The 25,881-nt window shown below is 34.3% G+C and overlaps 2 protein-coding genes across 3 annotated transcripts; one reads left to right on the forward strand and one right to left on the reverse strand.

Moving 5' to 3' along the window:
- Positions 1 to 1,208: 1,208 nt before the first annotated feature.
- Positions 1,209 to 14,291, forward strand: LOC128167285 (helicase with zinc finger domain 2-like). 2 transcript variants are annotated; one of them, XM_052832903.1, is made up of 12 exons: positions 1,209 to 1,383; positions 2,493 to 2,538; positions 2,966 to 3,052; positions 4,425 to 8,223; positions 8,500 to 8,585; positions 9,180 to 9,317; positions 10,207 to 10,344; positions 10,570 to 11,177; positions 11,298 to 11,519; positions 11,637 to 11,802; positions 12,195 to 12,362; positions 12,547 to 14,291. In XM_052832903.1, the coding sequence occupies exons 1-12, from the start codon at positions 1,255 to 1,257 to the stop codon at positions 12,765 to 12,767; spliced, it is 5,808 nt and encodes a 1,935-aa protein (XP_052688863.1). In that variant the 5' UTR covers positions 1,209 to 1,254; the 3' UTR covers positions 12,768 to 14,291. The 2 variants fall into 2 exon arrangements, with proteins under 2 accessions (XP_052688863.1, XP_052688864.1); XM_052832904.1 differs by lacking the exon at positions 2,966 to 3,052.
- On the reverse strand, positions 12,978 to 25,837 carry LOC128167286 (helicase with zinc finger domain 2-like). The gene is made up of 10 exons (XM_052832905.1): positions 25,514 to 25,837; positions 19,255 to 22,891; positions 19,060 to 19,148; positions 18,099 to 18,236; positions 17,755 to 17,892; positions 16,582 to 17,192; positions 16,265 to 16,489; positions 15,744 to 15,906; positions 15,488 to 15,655; positions 12,978 to 15,312 (listed from the first exon to the last, which is right to left on the reverse strand). Exons 1-10 carry the CDS (start codon positions 25,557 to 25,559, stop codon positions 14,990 to 14,992), a joined length of 5,538 nt encoding a protein of 1,845 aa, XP_052688865.1. The 5' UTR covers positions 25,560 to 25,837; the 3' UTR covers positions 12,978 to 14,989.
- Positions 25,838 to 25,881: the final 44 nt, after the last annotated feature.

The raw sequence follows: 25,881 nt of genomic DNA on the forward strand, positions 1-25,881 counted from the left end.
AAATTTTTCTTACTTAATGTTCATCAGTATTTTAGCTAAAAGAAACAACCAAATCATCTCCGATGGGAATTTGAGTCTGACATCATCATAATTATTTCGTGCCATCTATGATTTTTCTTAGGTCGCTGAAGATTTCGACCAATCGATAAACGGGGCGTGTAGATTTCAGTCTGGTTGTTTCTATAGAGCTGTGAATTAACTATAAGTTTCGGTAGTAATTAGAGGGAATCATACTCGCTAGACGTAAATATTTTTTAAAAATACTTCTTAATCGTGTAACATCTTTCAATTCAAGGGGACGAGAGATAAGGGAGTATGATTTTGATCATACTGGTTCTTCTGGTAAGACAGAAACGCTGGTTGAATAATTAGATTAATTAAGTGTATATCAATTATAGAACCGGTTAAACAAGAGCTTGGACTTAGTGCAGAACTGGACAATATCCGATTTGATGAAGGCGGGGTCTACTCATCATTAGAACCGTTTTAACATGAGCTTGGACTTTCGGTGGGATGTTTTTATCTAGTGTGCTCATCAAAACAAGCTGTCAGATATTGACCACCTTGCTTCTAATTCGCTAATAGAAGCTCAGTAATATTCATTGACTGTCAAAACCGGAAAGTTGTTTGCCAAGATCTGCTCTGCTGTGTGAAATTAACGCTGTTTCAGCGAAACATACATCCCTGTGTAAAGTCGGGCGAGTGTCATTGCGTTCAATATCTATTAGCCAATGACTTGGCAGTTAACCATGAGTTGACACTGCCTTCTTCAAATCTGAGTTTGTCACGTGTTGCCTTATGTCCAAGCTCTTGTTAAAACGGTTATAACTGTCCAGTCATTGGCTAAATGATATGAATACATTAAATGCAATGCCACTCGTCCGACTTCATCCAAGGATGTATACATCGTTAAAACAGCGTCAATTCACTCAACAGAACAATTGTTGGCAAGCAACTTTCCGGACAGCTATGAATATTCTTGAGTAAATTCTCTTAGCGAAATAGAATATTTGAGAGCTTGTTTTTGGTGAATAAACTAGATAGTAACATCCCACCGAAAGTATAAGCTCTTATTAAAACGGTTGTATATTTACAACCACTTACATTTAAGGCCACTGTGCATGTATTGCGTATTTTATCCAGCCGTCTGGAATTAGAAAGGGATTTATTTTTAACCTGAAAAGAAAGCCATGCAAGTCTAACACTTCTGACACACCGGGATCTCCATACTCTGCTCTGTTGTTCCCATGCAAAATGGCTGGTGTAAGTGGTGTTTGGAATTCGTTGAAAACTTTGTTTTTTGGTGCCGATGATCCAGAGGAAGAAGAGTGCAACAGTGACAATGAGTGGATAAAAGAAACCAACCAGAAAGTCGTCAAACAGGTGAGATATGTCACAAACAGGTGAGATATGTCACAAACAGGTGAGATATGTCACAAACAGGTGAGATATGTCACAATTCATCAAGCGAAGTGAAACGTCCGTCATCCATTGTCAAGTAAACTTGACTGCTGATCCTCTCCATCTTCTTTCTCTATTTATTGTAATTTTTCTAAGATCAAGGTCTGGAATCTGAATCTTGTCATGCATCAATGCTTGTTTTTTTAAAGAAGTAGTCACCATGCAGATTATAATTTCTAACAAGAAGAGCTGTCTCCACATGGACTTAATTATATATGTATACAAGATGTGTTTTAAGTTTGTTTTAAAATTACTATGGATTCCTCATTACAATGGTCACACTACAGAATCCTTCATAGGATTCGTTATGTTACTACCTTAAAAAAATCCAAATTTAAACAGATGACTGTTGTAGATTTTGTGGCACTGAAATAGGAAATATACTGCATGTGTTTGCTATGTGTGAAAAATATATTACCTCTGTGGAGAAATTTTAGCTTACATATATACACAATTACCTCTAATACAGTTGGTTTTAATGTTATCAATATTATTTTAGGCGATACACCATTAAATATACTTAACAACAATGTGATAAATTTTCTTATATTATGTTGTAAACAGTATATCTTTTCATGCTTGTAACAAAGCATAATTCCAAATTTCTGTGAACTTTTATGTCATTTAATTTAGAATGAAATACTACATTGAAAGATGTGTAGCAGTACACAATTCAAAATTGGCAATTTTTGATAACCAGTGGTAGCTCTGAAAAAAATCTTTTTGAACAAAACTATAGTAGTGAAATATACTTTATATTTTTTTAGTATCAAGAGCAGTAATCACTTATTTTTTTTATCTACCATTTACTTGTGTAAATTTAAAGCATATATTACTTTACTATTATGAGTGCGTGTACATGTATGAATGGGTGGTGAAAGGAAAAAAAAAAGATAAGAAAATATTCATTGTAAAACTTGTATTTACCTCAAAACTGTTTATTAAAATACAATGAATAAATGTGAATGAAAAAAAAATACTAATACTACAAATATAACAATTTAAATCCAAATGACTTTTTTGATTAACAGCAAAAGCAAGCTCAAGATGAAACGGTAAATCAGTACAAAGAAAAAAGTGAGTACAACCACAGTAACAAAGTTTTGCATCTGCTTACGGAGCATTTTTTGTGCATTTTGTGTTACATTTGAAATTGCATTAAACATGTTGAAAATGTTTGACAAAATTAACTAACAAAGATGCTGATATAAAATCCTGTTTTAAAAAAATCAAATAGGGATGTATATTTATCGATTATGACATATCTTTGTTTGTCTATTTTTATAGTAGAAACAATAACAAAGTAAGTACACGGCACATACAGAATTCCCCTTTGTGTAAAATTAGATTAGGATTTCCGAAAACGAGGATTGAAACGCAGCCAGATTCAGTCAGCTGATCAATAATGCTCACAATGCAAACATTACGTCACTCGCGCACTTCCGCGATATATAACCAAAATGAAAGTAGAATAGATTAAATATGTGATTGTACTTATAAACAGAGCAATTAAAACGAGAAAAGAGGAAAGGTGAGAGTTCCAAGATGCCAAACAAAAGGAAAACCAGGTTAAGACGAGCCAGTTGGAGCCGTGAGTAAATATTATTTGTACAGTGACACTGATATATACTATAGTCATGATATAATATATTTATTTTACCATCTTTAATTAACATTGAACTTAATTTCTGTTAATGAGAATGTTAAAAAGAATGAAATAAGAATAACATCCTTCCATCAAATCTATGTGAAGAAAAAAGTATACATGCTTTCTGTAAAACGATTTATAATTTATTATAAAAAAAATAATGTATTTAAGAATATTTTATCTAAAAGTCTTGTATATTTGAGGTGTTTGCAAACCTTTGATCACATGTTAAGAAATAGAACGCTTTAGACATGATAAAAAGAGACAGCACATTAATTTTAACATTAAGTTGATTTAAAGCGAAAGTTGAAATGAATTACGAAAAATCAATACATGACATAATGGGCATTAACATGTACCCATATTTATTCAAGGTCGTAGTGCGAAGTGTGCATCAAAATAGTTGTGATTTTTCCGTCTTAAAAATGCATTTAAAATAATCCTTAGTGTAATAAAGTTTTTGTCTGTGTTGTTGTGTCAGTTAAAACCTGTAACAGGGAATCTGATATCTACAATAAGCTTTGTTGATTTTGTGTGCACGCAAGTCTTATTTTGAAGAGATGCTGTAAAGGCTTCTGAAAATGACAACTATCCAATTTCGTATGCAGTGTATAATTAGTCTTGGTATATCCATCTCAATTTGTTCTATAAATCAACGTTGATATTTTAATTAGATATTAGCTTAATCTCATCGCAAATGTTTTGTGTGAATGTGATTTTTCAGCATGTGATAACCACAGTAACATCTGGGTTTTCATTTTGGGAGGGGGTGGGGGAGTTAAGTCTGGCTGACGGTTTAAGAGACTTGTAGAAGTATTTCAAAATAATAAATTGGGTGTTGAATTTTACTAATACTTTCAAATGCTTTATTAATGAATTAGCAACCAGTTTTAAAACTCGAGTTAATTTTTAAACCAATTTGATATGACATCAGGCTTTCAATTATGATGTAACCATCTACATTTTCATCTATTGTACCTCTTGCATCAAAACAAGTTGAAGATGACGCTGCTTTCAAGCGAACCATGCACAGATTACGCATGCACAGAATTGGAGAAATCTCGTTGATTTTAATAAGCAATAGTCTTATAGATGAATGACCAACAATGAAATATCTCATTGCTGTTTGACAAAATTACCCAAAGCCCAGGGTCTTGTTAAAATGGTTTTACCATATATTAGAAAATGTGAAGATTTACACGGCCGCTGCATATTCTCAACATCAATATTTCACTATTATTTTTAAGCATTTACAGGTTGCAAACACAATGTATAAACTTTATATCTGACAGTGCTGATCTGAATTCTATTACAGAATTCTCCTTAAATGACGAAGATACACAAGACAGAAACGTTGAACAGTCATTGAATCTACAAAGACATCAAAGTTTACAAGACATTCAAAACAGTAATCAGTTGTCTCAACCTCGATCATTTTCCTCTCTGTTTAAGCCTTCACACGCACAGTCCTGTTCTAACATCACTGACCAATTAGACTACGGAAACTCTGACAGTGACAAACCGGCTTCTGACGCAGAAGAGTCAGTGTTAGGTAGTAGCTATGCAGATTCAGACTTTCCAGAAAATGATGATTCGCAATTCGATTACGAGGACGATATTGGCGACGATGATGAGGATTTTCATCAAAAGGAGAGATCATTTCTTATTCCAATGGAAGATGATAGGGCAACAAAATTCGAAGAGAGCTGTGAATATTATGCGCGGGAAGACAGCAATGAAGAAGTTGTTCTGCAACAAGACATGATGAAATATGGCTTAGATCTACCCATTTCAGACGAAGCAAGTCATGGAAAAAAGAAGAAAAACCAATTTTATGAAGAGTTTGAACCACCTGACCGGTTGGAAGCATTACTTAGATCGAATGCACAACGCTATAAACGTTGCAAAGTTTCAATCCAGAGTGCACATAATACGCGTTGCATCAATTTGGACGTCAGGGATGAGTTAAAAGATATTGAAATCTCAGGCAGATCGAAAGCGGGAAAGGTGTTTGATGGTGATATAGTGTTGGTAGAAATATTTAACTTTGAAAAATTCACAAAAACCGTCATTCGGAGGCTGCAAAAAGACATTAATAAAGACAATAGGTCACACAGAGTCTATGGTAGAATTGTGGGGCTCTTCGAGAGGAGAAAAGCAAGAGACATTGATCATCCCGTTTTTGTTTGTACCTTGGATGATACAGCGAACCATTTGATGCGACCCGTGTGTAGAACAGTTCCTAAGCTTCATATTAATCAAGACAGGAAAAAGAAGTATATCATTCAAGTTTACAAGTACAATACAAGGTCTTCTAACGTTGAACCGGATTATGAATTTCGAATTGATCCAGGAAGAAAATCTAGCTTTGTGTTCTTGGTTGTGTATTTGTCTTGGTCTTCGTTGTATCCTATGGGCGCCGTGATCGACGTTATTGAAGTTGAAGAGAGTTTCACATCTGCCATGAAAATTCTCCGCCTTCACCACCAAGTGCCTGAATATTATAAAAAAGAAACAATAGTAAGTACAAAGAAACTTCTAGAAGATTTGAAGTCAGAACCAGTTACAAAAGAGGAGAATCGTGAGGACTTATCTCATGTCAGAGTCTTTACTATTGACCCCGAAGGATCTCAAGACCTTGATGATGCTCTAAGCATAGAACAAGTTGGTGACAATTTCATAATTGGGGTTCATATTGCTGATGTAAGCTTGGTTGTTAAGAAAGATGATCAAATCGACATAGAAGCTAGAGAAAGAGCAAGTACGTTTTACCCGGGACAAGGAATGAACCCATATCACATGCTTCCTGAACCATTATCAAGGAATATTTGCAGCCTACTGCCAGACGTTGTGAGACCAACTCTATCAGTTGTCTTTACAATGACAGCCACTGGCAAGTTACTCGAAACACATGTTAAAAAAACACAAATAAAATCTTGTAAGAAATACACCTATGATGAAGTACAAAAAATAATCGATAATAGACCTGATGAAAGTGATTTGCAGAGGGATATTATTCAACTTTTTGAAATAGCGAAATCAATCAGAAAAAGGAGAGCAGGAACAGGGTTTTACTTTTTTCCTGTGGAGACAAAATTGAATGATAATGAAGATTCGGTTTTAAATTCAAAGGAAGCCCATTATCTCGTAGAGGAATTCATGGTATTGGCAAATACTTTTGTTGCTGGTTATTTGAGTAAACCATTTCCAAAGGTGATACCGCTACGTTGCCAAGCTGCTCCATCGGCGGAAGTTATACAAAAATGGAAAGACCAGAATAATCCGTTTTTGCACATGGTTCTTCGTCTTCAAAATATGTGCTTAAGTGGCGTAAGACGAGAAGACATAGTCCAACTGAGTTTGATTGGCCCCCTTCGATATACAAGGATTATGCCAATTCAAAAATGGGTATGGGAGAACATAGTTGATGCTCTTAGTGACGGAAATATAAGTCTGGCAGTTCAGTATCTTTGCTCCGACGAACTCCACCCAAATCAATGCTTGGCGTTGGAGGAATGGATTTCATTTCAAGAGAGTGCATCATATAAATGTAGTGGGGCTTTAAGTGAGCAGAAAGAAGGAATGCACTTTTCTTTACAGCGATTAATGTATGTGCACTTTACATCACCTATAAGGAGGTACCCTGATATAATTGTTCATAGACTTCTCCATGCTGCTATTGATAAAAGAAGCTGTCCATATTCAACATCTGAAGTTGACATTCTTTGTCAAGACTTAAACGAAGTGATCCGAAGAGCAAAAGATTTTCAAAAGCAATGCAAAATGCTAATTTGGGGATTTAAATTGAAACAAAGTCCGCAGATTTTACAAGGGTTTGTTAGAGAAGCTACTGACAGATCTGTATCATTAGTTTTACCTGGTCTCAGGTCTCTCCCTCAGATTTGCAAGGAATTTGAGCTAAACCTCCTTCATGTGAGCCAAAGACCGAGCTTTCTGAAAGACACGATAACTGGAGATGACATTATGACACTTAATTGGTTACTTCGTCTGTATGACGTTTCTGGGAAACCAAACAAAGAGGAGCGGAAGGCACAACGACTTCATTGGTTATCGGAAGAAGCAAAAAAAGAAGTTTGCAAGCGAATAAATCCTCATGCCAGGACAAAATTTATTCAACAAGAGAGATGGAAAGAAATCTTGGGAAAGGTTCTAAAGGAGGAATACGAAGAAATAACAGAGAGTATTTTAATTCAACAAAAAAAATTGTTATTATTGAATTCAAGGGATAAAAAAGAGGCAGATGAAGATCTTCATAACTATGTTCCGGCATGCAAAGATACCGTTCTTGATCATTCTTCTGAAGTTGAGGACGGGGAAGTCATTCGACAAGCCTGTGCATTTTCCATGTCCTTTTCTCGTGGACAGGTAGTTTGCGTACAAATTACTGCTGAACCACAAAAAGGGGTCTTAGTCCCATCTCTGCAGATGCTCGACATGACCAACAATATTAAACACTGTTTGCAGCACAACCGTGATCCCATCAAATTCTTATCGAAATATTCCATACACAAAGCAAAACAGAAATATCAATCTCCTATGGAATATCTGCGAATTTGGTTGCCTATAATTGAAATGGAAGCTGTTACAAATGCAGCCCATGATGACTCGCCAATTGTAAATGGAGTAGATATCTTCATGGAAACACTAGGAGCAGGATATTTTTTCCTTTTATATCATTTTTGTGAGCAAAGAGATATCGACTTCAGCACAATGTCCCCTCATTTTATTCTTGTTGGAGACGACGAAAGCAAGAATGAAACTATCTTTAATTCTGATTTCTTATGCATTAGATCTGAGCATTCGACTACCGAAACAAGAAGAGAAAGAAAAACGTCTTCCGTAGACCCAAATAACCGTTTTCAATTAGTCCTTCATGGACAAATTTGCAACATAGAGAAAGTAATGAAACCCAGACCTCAACAAAAAGACTCCGAAGAAGCCGATAAAAATGAAAAGAAACGTAACATCACGGAAAAGTACAAAGTGAATTTTAAACTCCACAGAGAAAGCAGTAGAGCGACGTTTGAAATGTTGAATGCGTCAGCTGGATATAGCAGCTGTGTGGAACTTATTCAGAAATCGGAAACTGAAACGTAATTTATCACATATTTTCCTTTGAATCAACTTGAATGAAGAACTAAGTTTATATTAATTTTCAAATTAAAATTAAATGATGGCTGATTCTGGCAGGAATAATAGGAAACAGATAAAAATTAAAGAAAGGTGTATGATATCGAAAAGCAACTGGCACTGTTATTAATATTTATTTTATGACAAAGATAGTGTACCATGACATTGAAAATACGTTATTATATTGATACAGATTCAACAGTTGTTTTACCATTTAATTTTTGTTGTCAATTTTTTAGACGCATCGAAGAGGTCTTGAAATGTTTACCGAAGTCCAGCAAATTATCCCAAGCAATTGCATTGAAAAGGAAAACACCAAACCTAGGTAAAGAACGATTTACATTGTATACTTAGAGCAAACTATGCAATAATTAAAACATGTCTTAAACAAAAACAATACGTTGGCAATTTTTTTTACTAGGAAATACATATATCCAGCAGTGTTATGGTCCCAGTAGATATGGGACCATGCAACTTAAGGTTTATTCGTTTAGATCTTTCATTCACACTTGAAAGTCAAAAGTAAATACACATTGTTTTAAATGAATCAATGTGATAAATTTTCTCGTGTTAACATATCGTGCAAAAGCTCAAATATAATTGTTTTGTTTGATTAACAAGCCATCAACTTTAATTGTGATTCAAATGAAAAGTGCACCTCGAAATAAAACGGTTGACAGATTTTTGCAAAATATGTTTCTATGAATAGTATTATATATTGAGAGAGGATGCTATCTTGTTAAAGTTTCACGACTTTTAATGACAAATCTTTTAACGGATGTAAAATGTATAACTTTGGGAATACTACATGTGATAGTTACATAACATTGCGAAACTCCATTTATTGTACAACTGATCTTATTGACAATTTTGAAGAAGCAGAAAACTAAATTAAATACTGATTTTGATTTATTTTCAGATGAAATATATCTGGAGAAAGTTAAGGAAATTGACATAAAGAAAGATCTACAAAACATTGAACCAAGCAATGTGTTTCAAATAGAAGCTATAAAGAATTCATTAAACAATAGCTTCAGTCTTATCCACGGACCACCAGGTTGGTTTTGAAAAGACTGGAAGTGTTACAGCGGTTCACTTCACCTTGAAATAGCCTCTCAAAACAGCTCTCAAAAATTACTTGATAATAATAAATAGCATGATGCAGAGGTATATAAGACAATATGGTGAAAATATGAAATTTGGGGGGAAAAAGATATAAGATTTTCAGAATTCAATTCTCTAAATAAAGCTCCATGCGGATTTGAATTTTGATCTGCGGTTCACAAAGTTGATGCTTAACCAGTGAGCTTTGATCATATACGATCAAATCAAGTGATACAAACAATCTATCAAACATTTATATCGCCATCTTATGACGTTTTGTCTTAAAAGTATAAGTCAAGGTGCAGTGAGGTACCTTAAAAGATATGTATGTAATTGAGTACAGATATCTCTTTTTTCAAAAATTGGATTTTTGTCATTTAGCGGACCATATGTAATTTAGCGGACAATATGTTATCTAATATTTTAAAAACCATTTGCTTAATGATACAGAGACTGGCTGTAAAAACTGGATTTCTCTTATTGTCACGTATACAGGTAAAGTTCAGCTCAAACTGGTTATATTACATAGGAGGAAAGAATTGTTACATTGTTCAAGTATCTTTAGGCATCTTAGCTGCAGGTCTGCAGCTCCCGTTCTAAAAAAAATCGGATGGACAACCTGGTCGTCCATCGGATTTCTTTAAGACCAGGGGCTACAAACCTGCAGTTATAGGCATCTTTGTAGAATGTTGAAAACTGATCTTTATACATTTTGTTATTATTAAAAATGGTTTGTGAATACTAGTTTTTGGTGTTGGTCCCCCTACTTAATTTGTCCTAGTACATGTACTTAGACAAATTAAGTAGGGGTAGAGAAATGACCGTTGAATTTTCTGTTGCAGGAACTGGAAAGACCTATACAGGAATAAAGTTGGTGTATCTGTTTGATTTGATTAACGACATGCTGCGAGTGGATGGACACAGCCACCAACAGGTTGTTTTCTGTGGCCCCAATAACAAGTCAGTGGATCTTGTTGCAAGTAAGATCTAATATCACTTTAACTGTATGCCTCCTTGTTGTTTAATTGTGCTTTATGGATTCATTCGCGCTTGTAAAGGCATCTTAATATTTATGTTATATCTTACGAAAAAGAAAGTATTCATATTACTCAATTATTTAATAGAATACTCTGATAAAAATATTTCCTATTTTAAAATTATAATTTTTGTGATATTTCATAATAAAGTTGTAATGATTATTAAAGGATGGACTTTAAGGAAATTCGAAAATTTGGATATGATTCGCTTGTATGGAAACTCCCTAGAAAACAAAGATTATCCGATTCCAGGAAAGCATTTTGCAACATCTGCATCATCGAAAGAAAATCGACCAGACCCAGCCCTGAAAAACATATCTGTTCACAATCTTATTAGGCAAGATGATAGTCTTCATTCAAGTGAAATAAACGACTTCGATTGTAAATTCGATCTATTTAGAAGCGGAAAAAGCTACAAGCCTACGATAAGAGACATTCGGCGATTCAAACATATTGTCAGCGAAGCTGCACAGGAAGAACTCAAAAAGCATGATGTTATATTCTGTACTACCGCTGTAACCACGAGCCCGAGGTTTATCAAAGGTACGCGCGGGAAAATATTTCAGCTGATTATTGACGAGGCGGGCATGTGCACTGAGCCAGAAAGCATTGCAGCTATCATAGCTACAAAGGCAAAACAGGTGGTCCTCATTGGGGACCACAAACAACTTAGCCCCGTCATTTCTTCGACGCATGCTGCTGAAATTGGACTTCAAGTCTCCTTATTTGAAAGTTATGCGCATTTAGCAAAAATGCTTAGATTTCAATACAGAATGGTAATTTTTCCTTTAAACTTGTATGCATCTTTTTTTTAACGTTCCGTTGGTTTTTTTTTATGTATTTTGGTACAAATACTGAGTTTGATAATGATGACTCATTATTTCCTTCTTAAATAGCATCCAGAAATATGTCATTTTCCTTCCAAACATTTCTATGAGGGAAAGTTGATAACTAAGCGATCAAAGGCTTGGTATACAAAAAATAAATTGGAAATCTGGCCAAACAAGCTAAAGCCAATTGTGTTTTGCCATGTGGAGGGAGAGGAAGAATATTTGACTGTTTCTACAGAAGAAGGTAATGAGCAGTCGTGCAGCAACACACAGGAAGTAGAGCAAGTGGTACGTTTCTCTCTCTCTCTCTCTCTCTCTCTCTCTCTCTCTCTCTCTCTCTCTGTACATGTTTATTATTTTTGACTTGATATAAAAGTTCTCACAACAACCTCATTTTTGTTACAGCTAAAAGTTTTTGAATACTTGGTGAAATATGAACATGTCAATCCGAGCAACAAGCAAGCCATCAACATTATGTCTCAGTATAATGCGCAATGTACAAGAATTCGCAAAGCACTTAAGGAAAAGAAGTACATCAATATTAACGTAAACACAGTGGTGGCTAGCCAGGGTAGGTACAACTTAATGTCGTCATGTGGGTCGATTTTCCTAAAACTTAAAAAAACGGGAAAGTCATTCACGTTTAAATATAACATGTATCAAACGAAAGCTTTGGTATATGCAGGTAGTCGATACTTGGTATCTTTTAACCAAAATATTTCTTCTAGCTTGGAGTGGTTAGTTCTTTGGATAACATTGCCGAGAGTTTTGGCAGACGTAGACTTTGGACGGATTTTGTCCCTCCATTTCCTTATAAATGGTGCATATGTATATGGCACCGATGTTTTTCTACTTTTAGTAGATAAAAACGGAAATAATGCATTTTAAAAATACATATCTACTAAGTGATATGATGCATTTAAAAACTAAAGTCTTTAACATTTTGCTTACTGTTTTGCCAAGGTGGGGAATGGGACTACGTGATTTTCAGCACTGCTCGCTCTCTGCCAGAGTACCGTATAGAAAAGTACCCAACATTTGGCTGGTGTAAGCAAAATCTGGGTTTTATAACAGACGAGCACCAGATCAATGTGGCCTTGACTCGGGCCAGACGAGGACTTATCATTATAGGTAGATCTTGAAATGTTTTGTGTGAAAAAAATGCATGTAAATGTAATATTTTACAGACGCAGGACGTGTTTAAAATTTAAAAATCAGTTTCATGATGAACATTTTATTTCTTATATTTATGATTTTGATTAAATCAGGCATTGTTAATATCCAAAAATTAAAAATCCCCCTTAATATTTACCAGGAAACAAACATCTTTTGTCCTGTGACCAGGTGTGGAAGAAATTGATTTATCATTACGCTCGTAATGGATGTCTGACGGATGTCGAGCACTTCCCGCCGCCTCCCCCCGTCAACAAAAAGCGAAAACGACGAAGATCACATCGCGAAAGCCTTCAGCCAGAGGAGGATTTCTATCGAGGTACGGACCGAGAGCTTAGCAAGGTGGATGAGGAGAATGAATAACACTAGTTGCCATAACTTATGCAATATAGCTGTAGAATAATGATATTGCACTGTGTTGTGAAGATGAGTTTTATTTATTTGATTGTTATTTTGTATACGTTTTTCAATTTGTTAATTACTTATTAGATTTAATTTATTTAGTTTACATGTATTTTGTTAGTTACATACTCAATTTTTTCATATAATTTTTTTTTCTGGATTTGACTACTCTAGATGACCATGACCATTATTAAAATTGTTTGCAAGATGGTTTTGTAGCTGATAAAGTGTTTAATTATAATTTTGATATGATTATGAGGAGCGATAAATTAAATATAAATAATAGCATAATTTTACGAATGCAAGCCGATAACCGGATTATTGAATTAGCAGTTTGTTTCCCTTTGTTATTATAATGTGGATAGAAATAACAACGCTTTTTACCTTCTCATCATGAACAGATTAACACACTTTCTAATTTAACTAGCATGGCTTTTATAGATATTATATGGAGGTTACTCACATGTAAATACTTCAACAATACTAGATCAAACTAAGTTTGACTCTAAATAAGGTTTATAGGGGGTAAATCAGTTGATTTATTTGAATACTTGTTTCTTTCAAATTGCTTATAGTTATTTTTCATATTATAGTACTTAAATTGCTTTATATGGTAATATGTCTATAAAAATGTTCTTAAGGTCATGCGATGTGATTTGATGCCTCAAGTAAATGTGGTGCCCTTCGAATTTCTATACTTAATAAGTCAGATACAGGGTATTTTCTATGGTTCCATTCTTTTACTCTTTACCAATACTTGTTGCATTAGATATGATAAATTATAAATATTTACAATTAATTGTGAGCAGTTTAATTCTTTCAGTTTTCACTATACAGATATTATTGATGTTTGTGTTTATGACAAAAAAACTGACACCCTCGAAGGTATTATACCCATCTACTTATGTTACTAAGGATTTTAAATTTCCTCATGCATTTGTTATATTTAAAAGTGCGTTGTATTGCATCTCGTGATTTATGACAAGAATACCTTAGTTGAATATATTCATCCATTGCTTAACATGACATTTGATATTCTTTTTGTAAATATATCCACAAGAAAGATATATACTAGTATGATTTTATACCTTCGCTTGAAATCGCAAGCGGTTGAAAGAGATCGTGTATCTTATGTAAGATTAGAAAACAAAATATTACAAAAGAGATCCTTATTATCATATTGATTTGTCTCAATTGTATACGAAAATGAAACTAGTCGCATATTTTTAAAATAAAATTTATAACTTCCCCGATAAAGGTTTTGGAAGTCTTTATCAAGTGTAAATTTACTTCTTTTACCGGTGGTTTTGCATTAGTCCCTTGTTTACATCTGTGATATAATACTAGTATGTGCAATCGCCCTTATTTTATGTTGCTTTATTTATTTCATTGTCTTAAAGTTTGATTTGACTTCCATGTTCATATTTTTGTTTATATTTTTGTATGAAAAATATTGACGAATTCAACAATAAAAAGAACGTATGAGATCTGTGTTGACACTTACTTTATCGTTACCATTCGTATATATATGCACCGAAAGATGTTTAAATATACCGTTTAATATATTTCGGTTTTGTGTTTAAGTCGAACCTTGCATTTCACTATCAATACATGTATATGGAATCACAAGCTTTTGCCACCATAAAATGTTTTCTTTGGTGTTAACATGAAGGACATGAAGGTAGTTAGCATTGCCGAAAATCTATTTATAAGAACATGTAGGTTGACTGCATGGCGTTTTTAAAATATGAATGTACAGTAACATAGATAGAAGAACTTGAATAATAATTTAATTGATACATGTAAAATAAAAGATAATAATCTGCTACATTTAATAGCAAGATTAAAGCAAAAGTGACAGATCGTATGTGAGCTGAAAAAAATTGTTCTCAATCATTTTAAAATATAAGACATATATTAGATCATTTTATTCCAGACACAGTTTATCACTAACAAATGCATGTATGTAGTATGATGTGAGGAACAATGAGATTGAACTTAAACAATTTAAATTTGGTTTGAAAATAAAGCCCATATTTTACACAATGAACTTTCTATACTTATCAATATTTACACAAATAAAATCAAAGTCATATTTGTCGAATTCCCTTCCTTCTGTAACCTTGCAGCATAATCGGTTTAATTAATCGGTTTAATATAAATTCTAACCAACATTATACGGTCTAGTCTCGTGAATATAAAAGCTCTTCCTTCTGTAACTGTCGCTGGTGCATTTCTTCTTCCTGATCAGTGCCTCTATAAAAGGCCTCCTCAGTTTCCTTTGTGGGCTGATGTTTAATTGTTTTTCGTTTGGGAACTCTATTATCCGAAAACTTTTTGCTATTTGAAGCTGTCTTTGACTGCAGGTACATTGATCCTCCGGGGACCTTATGATTTGACGAACTTCTAGGAAATTCTTCATAGTCTTCTACAACGCAGCCTAATCGAGCATAATGATAGATTAGATTTTTCCATACTGGGTCGCTTGAAAGAAGATACTTATTTCCTGATTGAAAATAGAAGAAGAAATATTCATTACTTATAAAAAGACAAAATGAAACTGAAACTTTTTATATTTATGAAAAATTAATAATTTCATAATCTTTTTTAAACTCAAACCATGTGTTGGTATTCATTATATCAATAATAACAGGTACGGCAATTTAAAAAAAAACACCAACCAATTATAATGAGTCCTCTTCTCGCCCTTGTAAGTGCTACATTAATTTGGTGTTCATCTGAAATGAAGCCTAGACTTTTTTTGCACCATCCCAGAGTAGGTTTCTTCTCTATACGATATCGTGGCAGAGATCGTACTGTACTAAAGATGACATAGTTCCATTCTCCTCCTATGATTAACATATTAAATTTATCATTGAAAATAAATAGATTTTTTTTACCATTTTGCCTCCTGATGCAAGAAAGATTCGAACCTACCTTGACTGGCCACTACTGTGTTGACATTCACATTTTCAGCGATGTCGGAGACAGCGAGTCTGATCTGGTGACACTGGGCATTGTACTGGGACATTATATTTAGGTTTTCTTTGTCTGACAGATCAAGCCCCTCATGTTCTATTAGATGTTTTAAGATCTTTACCTGAAATATGTTTTCAAACCAAATATTTAAAGATAAAAATATTGAGATTTATGTAAATCATTGTCCATTGTTTGTGTTTACTGCATGTGAAAGGCGTTTTAAAAGATTGAATGATTTTCAAAGATATTTTTACATTCGTCTTTTAAAATATTGTCTCCCTACTTTAAAGCCGTTATAAGATTTATCCATTCCTACCTACATTGTAATTAACAAAGTACAGTAACAAATGTTATGTACAATAGTTCAGGTATGTTCTATTTTACATCGAAGAATAAATGCCTTTAACTGCACAAAGTACAACCTATCGAATGTATTGAGTTCCTCTGTTCAAAGTATAAACTGACTAATTATGATTTACCACTTTTTCGACCTCCTGTTTATTACTACACGATTGTTCATTTCCTTCCTCTGCTGATACAGTTAGGTATTCCTCCTCTCCCTCTACATGGCAAAACACAATGGGTATATTGTCTCTATTAATCCATATCTTTAAAGGATTTGGGATGTCCCACTTTGGAGAAGATCCTGTCTGTAGCTTACCGTCGTAAAATTCGTTTGAGGGAAATTCACATATCCCTGGATGCTGTAAATTATTTTGTATATGTAAAATTTAACTAAATACAAACCTTGAAAAGCTTCACTACAGTCAGAATTTTAGCCAATCATTATACCTACCATACGGTATTGAATTTGTAACATCTTGGCTCGATCCGAGTATCTCTCAAAAAGAGATTTTTCAAGACCGAGTTCTGCAGCGTAGTTTGACTTTAAGACTGGCCGTAACTGTTTATGGTCTCCAATCAAAACTACTTGTTGAGCTTTCGTAGCAATGATGGCTGCAATGCTTTCTGGTTCAGTGCACATCCCAGCTTCGTCTATAATCAACTGCTGAATGCGTCCAGACGTTGCTTTTATAAATCTAGGACTGGTAGCAACTGCAGTGGTACAGAAGATCACACTATGTTGTTTCAATTCCTCTTGAGATGCTTCGCTAATTATTCTTCTGTACTTTTTCAAATCATCCAACGTTGGTTCATACTGTCCATCGTTGTACTTTTGAAACAATTCATCGAATTTCCGTATTTTCTCTGCATACGGTTTATCTTTTAATCGTATCAATCTGTGAACGGATATGCCCTCCAGTTGGGGGTCTGGTTTTGCTTCTCTTGTCGATGCTCTTTTTGAGAAATACTTACCAAGAGTTGGAAAGTCCTTGTTTTCCAAGGAATTTCCATAAATCCGAACAATATCGGGACATTCATTTCCGTATTTCAGATGCATCCATCCTGCAACGAAACGTGTGAATTATAATTCTTTGATATGTACAGCTTAAAGCTTAACAAGACCCATGTATTGGTCACAAAAGATCCTGTAGCACTAGAACAAACTACTTTAGATCCTCTCGTGTAAGAATTTCCAAACGGGTTCTATATAATTTTTGACTAATCATTAGATAAGAGAAAATGACCACCGTTTCAGCTACTATAGAATTACTAGAATCCAGTGGATGAAATTTTCGTGGATTTTTTTTTCATATGTTTTTAGGAAGATACCAGTGTGCATTTGCTAATGAAGTTAAAATACATAATGTGTAATTCATAACTTAAAGAGAATGTATGCTGGGTTTTTTTTCAATTTGAACTAAAATAGGAAAAAGTAAAATTATTAGAATTAACGACATTTCCTTTCTCACAGATAACCAATGCCACGTGGTCGAGATTGGTTAAGTTGTATATAAATATAAAAAAGTTTCAAGCCGAAGAGCGAAGACAAAGAAAAGGATTTTTTATCTGTGTTATATCATGATCAGTAGCACCTACTAGATATCTCATTCAAAACGGAACTTACTGGCCACCAGGTCAACTGATTTATTGTTTGGTCCACAGAACACCAACTGCATCTTAGCATGCCCCTCTTCTTGCATCCTGCTGTTTATTTTGTCAAACAGGTACACGAGTTTTGTACCTGTGTATGTCTTACCAGTACCTTGAAGTATATTAAAGCAAGGAATTAATAACACTATAGATTTTTGTAAAGATTCGATAGAGCATAATAAATGCTTCCAGATTGTAATGTGCAGTTGTGTTGTCGTTGTATTTATTCATATGAATAAGACCAAAATAACAGATTTATAAGTACATGTATATTTATCAAAAGTATAACACCTTTAAATAAGTAGGTTTGTTAATTACCCGGGGGTCCATGAATGAGAGTAAATGTGGCGGTCAAAGCTTTTTTGATGGCGTTCTTCTGGTATTCGTTGTTGCTGACAATGTTTGGGAGGTTCACTTCCACATTCATTCGTTTTGCTATTCCCATGTACCAGGAATCTACATAAACATCGTCATGTGTCGTTAATAATAGGGAAACAAATGTTTAAAATAACTATTTTAGCGATAGTTGTAAATGCTTTAATGGCGTTGAAGTTTAGAAAAGTACGTTATTGGTATCGACAAATAATAGGGTCAATATGGTTCTTCCAATGCTAAGGTGCATTTACTGTGATGTTTTTGCACTGAAATTGAAATTTCAGTTATTCGGGTTTGGGGGTGGACAGGTCTTCTGTCTTTTTTAAAATAAATCAACAAAACTTATTCTATCAAAAATACAAAATAAAACCGCTTTGCTATCAATTTGACAGCTTTCCTCTTAAATAGTTTTCAAGATATTGTTCAGATAATTCTTATAAATTTTGAAAATAATGACCAAAACAAATTGGTGAATGGTGTAAAATATTAGATTTTGCATAAATTAAGTTAGATTTAGAATAAACTTGGAGCTTTATTGACTTTTATAAAACATTTGCTATGTATGCCAATCTTTGTTGATAAGTTTGATATACAATATTGGTAAACGTATTCGGGACAAAATATCCGATTGCACAAGTTTGGTCTACATTTAAAGCGTACAGTTTTTTAAGTAAATTGATAGAAAGCAACGGGACATTTCTCCTTAAAAACCTTCTGCCACAAAATAAAGTACCTTGCTTAAGTTAATCTAATTTACGTTAGATAAGTACTCAAAATATTTTTTGGGCATTGTCAAATCTAAATATACATTTTATATTAATGTATATTGAACATTTTCAGACTGTGGTGAACACAGATATCTGTTGTAAACTTAGAAATGAACCTTTTTACCACATGTTCTTACTTAATTGATTGGACCTTCCTCCATTCAATGCTATTTTCTTTGCGAGATCTGTGGATTGTCCGAGACACTTGAGTACAGCTTCTATTCGTCTGAAAAAAATATTATTTCTTAAATCTTGTTTCAATATGTTTCCCATTTTTGACATCTTATTTATATATAGATAAAATCATATGGCCATATTAATGAAATACGTACACGTCTGTTTCGGATTTTGAAATGATTTCTACTGAACAAGTTGAAGGGTTTTCTTCGTAAAGCATACCGTCACTTGGATCACAACTTGCTTCGTGAAGTTTAAATTTTACTTTGAATCGATTCTTGGTAGATTGTCTTTGACGGGGAGTTTGTTCAAGTGTCTCATCTTTAGGCAAGGGTTTGATTTTTTCAATATCAGTAATTTGCCCGTGAAGAATCCAGTTTAATCTATCGTCGGGGTCTAACGGTACATTTTCCCTGGCTTTGCTTGGTTTCTTGTACACATGTTCCGATTTCAAGCAAACAAAATTGTTGTTGAAGATAACCTGTTGATCCGAGTCATCTTCTCCAAATATTATAAAGTCTTCCGTCATTCTACTAAAGTCTATATCACGCTGGTCACAAAACCTCCGAGTTAAGTAAAAGTGACCATGGCGTTTGTCCGTGAACTCCACTGATACATTGTTAATTGTACACGAATCTTCATCCACTGCAGAAGTAACCGCTTCCATTTCATGCAATGGTAACCAAATTGACAAGTATTTCGTAGTTGTATAATATATTTTTAGTGGTTTCAGAATAGAATAATCTGAAAGAAATTTTATTGGATCACGGGTATGTTGAAGGCAGTGCTTTATACTTCGAGTCATATCAAAAAGTTGCATGGTAGGTGATAAAATCCCTTTCATGGGTTCTGCTGATAGTTGAACAGTCACGATTTGCCCGCGAGAAAAAGACATACTGTACTCACATCCTTGTTTGATTATATTTCCGCTTTCTACTTCAGATGAATGATCAAGGACAGTATTTTTACAAGTTTCAACAAAATTATGTTTGTCTTCATCTAGTCCGAAATTGTCTTCAACGTGTCTCTCTGTGAGAATTTTTCTTAACTCGGAAATATTTTCCTCTACAATCATTTTCAGAATTGTTTTCCACGTTTCTTGCATTACGAATTTTGCTTTCGTATGCGGATTTATTTGCTTACAAATTGCTGCTCTAGCCTCACGTCCTAACCACCCAGCCTTTGTAACTGGTTTCCCAGTAACATCGTATAGTCTTTGCGACCATTTTAATATCATAAGGTCGTCTTTTTCTTCTTGTTTCCTGGAAACCGTTGGTTTTTCGGATAAGTGAAGAAGGTTGAGAGGAACATCCCTGCAGTACACTGGTAATCGTCGCAATCCAGGAATAATGATTGAAACAGATTTTTCTGTAAATTCTTTCACAAATCCATGCACTATTTGTGGTGTCTTTTTCAGCTGAAATCCCCAAGACATTAATTGACACTGCTTTTGGAACTTTCTTGCTCTACGTATCGTACTGTTGAACCTTCCACAAAGGTCATGAACTTCGTCCGGTGAATATGGACACTCTCTTTGTTCTAAAGCTGCATGAATCAATCTATTTATAATCAAATCAGGATATCTTCTTATTGGCGATGTAAAATGCACATACAAAGTCATTCTCAAAGAAAAATGAAATATATTTTCATTTTCACATGTGCCAGTACATTTGTAAACAGCTGTTTCCTGAAAAGACGTCCATTCATCTAATGCCAAGCACTGTAATGGATGAAGTTCATCAGTACCGATTATCCTGGTGGCTGCTTTCATGTCATTTTTGTTGGTACACTCCAACAGACTTTCCCAAACCCATTTTTGGAAAGGCATGACATGTCTATATCTGATTGGTTTTTGTATTTGGTGTAGTCCAATTTTGAATTCGCGCTTTGGTTCAACTTCTTGTAATTTAAGCACCATGTTAACAATTGGGTTATTTTGTTCGATCCATTTATTCACCATTTCCTCTGATGGCGCTTCTTGACAACGCACAGGGAGAACGTCTGGAAATACTCCCCACAAATATTGTGCGATACATCTATTCGCCAAAATCATGAATTCCTCCACCAGGTAATGAGCTTCTTTTGTATTGAGGACAGAACTCTGTGTGTCGTTTAGCTTCGTCTCGACGGGAAAAGCAAACATAGCATCTCTTATTCGTTTTCTTCGGAATTTTTTTGCTATCTTAAACAAAAGCAAGATACGTTTATCAAACTCTCCAGTTGAGCAATCGCCGTCGATAATTTTCTGTACTTCTTCATAGGTAAACTGCTGGACAGATTTGACTGTAGTTTTCTTTACTTCAAATGCCTTAAAATCAAATTCTTCTTTGCCTAATGTAAATAGTACTGTAATTGCTGGTCTAGGTACATCAGGTATCAGACTACATATGTCAGTGCTAAATGGTTCGGGTAACATATGGTATGGCTTTATCCCTTGCCCTGGATAAAATGTACATGTCCTCTCTTGAGCCTCCAAATCTATTGCATCGTTTTTATGAATGGCAGCTCCTACATCAGCGATGTGAACGCCAATTTGATAATTTTCATCAGATGTTTCAATGCTCAATGCGTCATCGAGATCCTGAGAACCAAATGGGTCGATTGTGAAAACTTTCAAATCCGTTAAGTCGTTCCTGTCCTTTTTACGTTTTACTTTTTCCAGGCTAAATTTGCGTACTGTTCTTTCGGTTTCGATTACGGTATCTTTGCGGTAGAATTTCGGTACATGGTGTTGAAGTCGGAGGTTTTGTAACGCGGATGAGGGGGTCTCCTCTATTTTTATAACATTAATGACTGCGGCCAAAGGGTAAGGGTAAAAATCAGTCCATCTGATGAACACAACTTGAAACGTAAAGCTCTTAATGACTCTTGGGTCAATCTGAAATGGATAATGAAAATTGAGGCGCGTAGACTGTGGATCATATTTGTGGACAAGGATGAAGTTTGGATTTTTGAAATCGTGAATGATGTTAAGCTTTGGAACAGCTCTACACACGGGTCGCATTAGAAAGTTGGAAGTGTCATCAAGAACGCACACAAACACCGGGTGTTTCATATCCTCGGTCCTATTTCTTTCGAACACGCCGACCACTTTTCCATACACTTTGTGTAACTTGTTGTTTCTGTTGATGTCTCTCTTGTATCGGTCAATAAACTGTTTTGTGTACTTTTCGTAATTGTAGACTTCGACCAACACTATGTCCCCATTAAATGTCCTCCCTGCTTTTGATCTTCCCGATATCTGAATTTCTTCTAATCCATCAACGTCTGGTATATCCAAAACCTTACACGTGGACTCGTGGGCATTTTGAACAGTAAACTTACAACGTTTATACCGGTGAGGTTCATTTTTCAATGTCTCCTCCAAGTGTTCTTTTGGAATCATTTCCTCGTAGAAAGTTTCCTCTTTTTCATTGTCTTGAAAGTCGTCTTCATTTGCAAGTTCCAAACCATGCTGCATGATATCGTCTTGTAGAGTTCTAGAATATTCGCTGTTGTCGTCATTGCTGTAAAGAAGACGACTTTGTTCATATCTAGTTGACGTAAATTCGCTATCCAGTTCTTCAAAGTATTCCTTTGAGTTCTCAGACAATTCAATTTCCAGTGGTTCACGATGTTCAAAGTCCGTTTCGGATACAGCATCTGTGTCGTCGGGGACATCGCTATCAGAGTTACTGAAAGCGTTGGTTGCGTTGGAAAATATGGACCCCGAGCTACCGCGGGAGAGGGCTGGAGATCGAAACTGACCGGACTGTCTTCGTCTAAATGTAGAACTTAGTGTTGAACTGCTGCCTACAAATTGTTTCAAAACAATGATTCTACAATAGACATGATTAGCGAAAAAAAAGTTTAAAGTCAAAACCATTCAATTTCAAATTGGAAACTTATGCATTTTTGCACAATTTTTGCATGTACACTTTTGTTTATATTACCTGTATTTACTACTCATATTTTTTTTATTCGATTAATCTTGTATTTTTAATAGTTTAACCTAATTTCAATGATCATGTCTACTTAATCGATTAAATGTTGTCAAAGCTACGGGTATCTTTAAATAAATCATGAGACTCACTTTTGCCAACTGCTTAACCATCTCAAAACTATAGATGAACGCGTTTTATTCATAATCTATGACTCTTAATCTTTGACGAAAAGATTATGTAGCTAAACCTATAACGTTTACATTTGGGATAGAAACTAAAATGTTTACTCTACTCAAGTCTGCCTAAATTTCCTTTTTGTGTATCTGCATAATTTGTCACTTGATACTTGATAATAATCGCCTATGATATTGATCTTTTAAAAATTATACTGCATAATATGATAAAGGTCTGATATGCCAATTTATTCAGACCGTAGATACGTGATTTAAACCCTTTCATTGGTGACAAAGAAATATTTTTAAATGTGACTCTTATTTAGGTTAAGTGCTGCACTATATCAGGTTTAAATAAAGAGAGAGAGAGAGAGAGAGAGAGAGAGAGAGAGAGAGAGAGAGAGAGAGAGAGAGAGAGAGAGAGAGAGAGAGAGAGAGAATTTATCTTGCAGATCCTATAGCCAGTATTTTCTTATATGTCTATATTAAAGTTTTTAATAATATGCAATACTAAATTATATTTAACAACAGTCGTATTTGTAATAAATGAAGATACCATACTTTATTCGCAGAAATGAGCTTGATTTCATTTTCAAAACAGTTGACTGATTGATTGGCGAAAATATTCAAAATGTACTAAGACGTTTATTAAACAAAAAATTGTAACCAGGAAATAAATTGAAATAAAAATAGGGACATTCCAATTGTCATGGCCAACCTACAAAACAAGGTTATATTGACTGTCGATAACAGCCCTGCTAGGATACTTGTCAGTAAGTGTATATGGTCTACCAACCGACTGCTGTATTTTGTTGTTTATTTCAAACGTTGTCCTTCTTTTTATTATCTCTTTTTTTAAGAAATAAAGAGCAAGTTAAAAAGTTCACGAGATATAAAAGTGGCGACATTGCAGAAAAATACATAACCCGCGTTACCGGGTCATGTAATTTTTTTCTGCAATGATCGCTACCTTCATAACCCTCATGAATCATCAAAGAAAGCATTTATTGTTTATATTTACATCTTTCTTTTAACTAATTGATAAATTAATTATAAATAGTAAGTAAAATTCATTAAATTACTTTTAATGTACAAAAGTACGTTAGATAAAAGAAACAGCCAAATCGTCTCCTGTGAGACTTTGAGTCTGACATCATCATGATTATTTTGTGCAGTCCATGATTTTTTCTTAGGTCGCTGTAGGCTTTGACCAATCGATAAACAGGGCGTGTCAATTTCAGTCCTGTCAGTTTCTTGTCAGTTTCAGACGCTGTAGATATCGACCAATCGATTAATGGGTGTGTGGATTTCAGTGTGGCTGTTTCTATAAAATTATGAATTTAACCAGTTCTTTTAACAATTTGAAGGAGCTTAAAAGTCAAAGAGTTCTCACAACATGTGTATTAAATAATTTATAGTACTACTGCTCCAGTTATTATATTTCAAATATCTACTTGATTTGGTTAAAGTAACTCCTTTTGTTTGGCCTGAATCTTATATTTTCTAACGAAAGAGCATATAATACACCCCCCTCTCCCTTTCTCTTCATTTTTCCTCGTCTCTTAATTTTGTGCGTTTTATATAAATTTTACCTGCTCATCGTATTCGTAGCATTTTGTATATAAAAAAATAAATACCCCCCCCCAAAAAAATAAAACATAAAGAACAAAAACCAAACAAAAGTCCTCCTTTTTTAAAATTTAATATTCTACTTCTATTCGGGTTTCCACCGTCTTTGAGGACACCTCTAGGACAATCAATGTTTTATATTTTCACCCCTCCCCTCGAAATATTGACCCAATTAAACGATTTCGGTAGCAAGAAGACAAAAAATAGGAAGACTTTTAAGGATTTAACTTAATTATTTGCAGTCGTTGTGGTATACTTATAAATTTAAACCACATTTATTTTCTTCGGTGCTTGAACAATTGCTTACCAATTGTCAATAATATGGATTTTTTCAAGGGAAAAGTAAATACATGAAGTTTTTAAAAATGGTAACTTTGTTTATATTCTTCAGGAATTTTATTTTCTATGTTCAAATGATACTCCTAATTAATCTGTTATAAAATCCGAACTAGAATAGGCTCGTTGCACAGGCACTTTAAATTACAGAATTAAACGCCCTTGGTATTTACTACCACCCACCATGCCCCCCCCCCTTTCAACCCGCTAGGTAAAATAAATACATACTATATCGACTACTCTTTGTTTACTTTCGTTTTACATAAAACCAAGAGTATATATAGTGTGGGCTATAAATATTATGCTAAATTATATCTGAATTTTAGAAATACAAAATCCAAACGGTAAAATACCTTGGCGGTAGTTGCCTTTGAAGTCTCTCCTTCTTTTACCCGGCATCTTGTCAAGAATCAATTACTATACGTAATATTATAGTTTCTCTTTAGCGATTCTGCGAATTACTCAATATCAGCTCAAAATTTGGCTTCTTGACAAGCGTTTTTTGAAAGCATATACGCAACAGCCAACAGGTATACTTCTATTTAAAGTTTTTTAGTGTCAAGACGGTTTTAATTCCAAATCATCGACACAGAATGGGAGCAATTCCTTTATTAAAACTTATTAAAAGAATTAAACAATCAAAAACACCATCATTGTGTATACTACTGACGACTAAGTTCAGTGATATTTTGTTTTTGTATATATAGATGACAATTTCCTT

This window comes from Crassostrea angulata, chromosome 10, assembly GCF_025612915.1.
Source record: "Crassostrea angulata isolate pt1a10 chromosome 10, ASM2561291v2, whole genome shotgun sequence".
NCBI classification, from domain to species: Eukaryota; Metazoa; Mollusca; class Bivalvia; order Ostreida; family Ostreidae; genus Magallana; species Magallana angulata.